The 3,062-nt window shown below is 60.8% G+C and overlaps 1 protein-coding gene across 1 annotated transcript in view; it reads left to right on the top strand.

The window, feature by feature from the left end:
- Positions 1-292: 292 nt before the first annotated feature.
- NPR1 (natriuretic peptide receptor 1) overlaps positions 293-3,062 on the top strand; it is a gene marked incomplete at both ends in the record, with an annotated part of 6,057 nt that continues 3,287 nt past the window's right edge. Inside the window, 10 exons of the mRNA XM_010170379.1 lie at positions 293-492; positions 727-840; positions 1,282-1,417; positions 1,568-1,659; positions 1,744-1,879; positions 1,969-2,053; positions 2,175-2,295; positions 2,375-2,449; positions 2,540-2,617; positions 2,761-2,865. Of these exons, the coding sequence (XP_010168681.1) occupies positions 293-492; positions 727-840; positions 1,282-1,417; positions 1,568-1,659; positions 1,744-1,879; positions 1,969-2,053; positions 2,175-2,295; positions 2,375-2,449; positions 2,540-2,617; positions 2,761-2,865 (1,142 nt within the window). The remainder of the gene's footprint in view (positions 493-726; positions 841-1,281; positions 1,418-1,567; positions 1,660-1,743; positions 1,880-1,968; positions 2,054-2,174; positions 2,296-2,374; positions 2,450-2,539; positions 2,618-2,760; positions 2,866-3,062) is intronic.

The following is a 3,062-nucleotide window of genomic DNA, read 5'->3' as shown; positions in this document are numbered from 1 at the left end:
ATCCCACTTCATACCCCACCACACCCACATCCCACCACACGTCCCACTGCACATCCCACCCATGTCACACCACATGTCCCACCATGTCCCACCACATATCCCACTTCACATCCCACTGCATGTCCCACCACACACAAGTCCCACCACAAGTCCCACCACATGTCCCATTACACGTCCCACCTCACACGACACGTTAACCAGGGACCCACCATGATGCTGGGCTGGAATGTTGAGGTTCCCCCAGAGCCAAGGGAGGTCTCGGTGGTGCCATGAACCATCTCACCCCACGTAGTCGTCTACGTCTGCTGTGCCCCGGAGACGCTGCGGGAGCTGATGCTGCAGGCGGGACGCGAGGGGCTGACGCGCGGTGACTACGTCTTCTTCTACATCGATATTTTTGGGGTGAGCCTCCAGGGCAGCCGCTTCCCCGAACCCCAACGACCCTGGAAACGAGGGGACAACCACGACGCCAGCGCCCGGAGAGCCTTCGAGGTGAGACCAGGGGGTCTTCACCCACGTGTGCCTACGTCAGCACGGGGACGTGGTGGGTGATGGAGCTGGTGGAGCTTCTCCTGCTCGCTGGTGGTGGCCACCAAGGAGGAAGGAAATGAGATTAATGTCCCCAAGTCTCAGCTCTGGTTGCACCTACCACCATTCTGGGACCTCCATCCCCGAGGAGATTGTTGAGGTCCCCAACCCCACTGCCACTGCTGTCCCCCATCCCAGGCTGTCACCATCATCACCTACAAGGAGCCTGAAAACCCCGAGTACCGGCCCTTCCTGGCGCGGCTGAAGGAGGAGGCGCTCGCCCACTTCAACTTCTCCATGAAGGATGGCTTGGTGGGACATGGTGGGAGGGAGCTGGGAAAGCTGGGGGGCATGGGAGGGAGCTGGGGACACGGGGACATGGGATGGAGCTGCTGAGGGACATGGGATGGAGCTGGGAACAAGGGGACATGGGATGGAGATGCTGAGGGACATGGGATGGAGCTGGAGCTGCTGAGGGACATGAGATGGAGCTGCTGAAGGTCATAGGATGGAGCTGGGGACAAGGGGACATGGGATGGAGATGCTGAGGGACATGGGATGGAGCTGGAGCTGCTGAGGGACATGAGATGGAGCTGCTGAAGGTCATAGGATGGAGCTGGGGACAAGGGGACATGGGATGGAACCAAGTCTGCTGAGGACAAGGAGCTGCAGGATGACATGGGGTTGCTGGGGACACCAGGGGACAGTGATCTCCACCTGTGCCCCACCCCCGAGCTGTCTCCATGCCCCCAGATGAACTTCATCGCGGCCGCCTTCCACGACGGGGTCCTGCTCTACGCCCAGGCCGTCAACGAGACGTTGGAGCAGGGTGGGTCCATCACCAACGCCTCCGCCATCACCCGCCAGATGTGGAACCGAACCTTCTATGGTGAGCTCCATCCCTGTCCTCATCCCCATCACGGTGGGTGCTGCCTGCCCGGACACCCACCTGCCCATCTCCTGAGGTATTTTGAGGTTGGAGCCCCCACCCATGGGCTTGGGGTCCCCAAGGTCTTCCTCCATCACCTCCTTCACCCAGGTGTCACCGGCTTCTTGAAGATCGATGAGAACGGGGACAGGGAAAGTGACTATTCCCTGTGGGACATGGACCCCGTGAGTGGGGACTTCCAGGTGAGCCCCACTGTGGGGACAACTGGTCCCATGGGGTGGCCGGGGGCTTCATCCCACCCATTTCTTGCCTCCTTCCACTCCAAGATTGTGGCCAACTACAATGGTACCACCAAGAAGATCCAGATGGTGCCAGGACGTGAGATCCACTGGCCGGGGAACGTTGTCCCCTCAGATGTCCCTCCCTGTGGCTTCGATAACAGCAACCCCCTGTGCCGCAAAGGTGGGCGGGGTCATGGTGGGCCACACACACCTGAGACCCCCCACCCTGAGCACCCACCAGCTCCTCACCACCCTCCTCTCACTCTGCAGCCAACCTGTCCACCCTGGAGGTCCTCTCCCTCGTGGTCAGCTTGATCCTCCTGGCCATCACTGTCACCTCCTTCTTCATCTACAGGTGAGGGTGCCATGGTTGGGGAGGGTGACCCCGAGGTTGTGCCGTTGTCCCCAGAGTGGTGGGGATGGGGTGAGGGGGACACATGGACATGAGAAGGTCTCACCCTGTCCTCCTGGAGCAGGAAGCTGCAGTTGGAGAAGGAGCTGGCAGCAGAGCTGTGGCGTATCCGTTGGGAAGACCTTCAGATGAGCAGCTTGGAGAAACATCTCCGCAGCGCTGGCAGCAAGCTCACCCTGTCCCTGGTGAGCACCCATCCTGTCCCCAACCCTGCTCTGGGGACAGGGACCAGGGACCGGGCTCATTCCACGTCCCTTCCCGTAGAGGGGCTCCAACTACGGCTCCCTGATGACGGCAGAGGGACAATTCCAGGTCTACGCCAAGACGGCGTATTACAAGGTATGGAGATGTGGAAGTTGGGATGGGTACCCACCACCCCACCAAGCACCCACCACCCCACCAAGCACCCACCACCCCATGTCTCCCCAGGGCAACCTCGTGGCTGTGAAGCACCTCAACCGCAAACGCATCGAGCTGACACGCAAGGTCTTGTTTGAGCTGAAGCATGTAGGTGGACCTGAGCTCAGCGTGGAGTGGTGGGATGGGGATGTCCATTCAGCGTTGAGTGGTGGGATGGGGGATGTCCAACCTGTTGTCCTCTGAGTGGGAAGTGTCAGGAGCTCAGTCCCACACCCTGCTCTCCTCTTTAGATGCGGGATGTCCAAAACGAGCATCTGACCCGTTTCATCGGCGCCTGCACCGACCCCCCGAACATCTGCATCCTGACCGAGTATTGTCCACGCGGCAGCCTCCAGGTACCGGTGGGGTCCCGGCTCCTTGGCAGCATCTGGGGCTGGACCTTCTCCCTACAGTGCCCATCACCCGGCGTTGGGGCTACACAGGGTCCATCAACTCAAATCAGGGCTCCATGGTGCCCGTCACCCAGCATCAGGGCTCCATGGTGCCCAGCATCTTGTGTCAGGGCTTCCCAGCGCCCATCAACCCCGGACTG

Source organism: Antrostomus carolinensis, unplaced genomic scaffold, assembly GCF_000700745.2.
Source record: "Antrostomus carolinensis isolate BGI_N321 unplaced genomic scaffold, ASM70074v2 scaffold22196, whole genome shotgun sequence".
NCBI lineage: Eukaryota > Metazoa > Chordata > Aves > Caprimulgiformes > Caprimulgidae > Antrostomus > Antrostomus carolinensis.
This window is presented reverse-complemented; position numbering and strand designations above follow the sequence as displayed.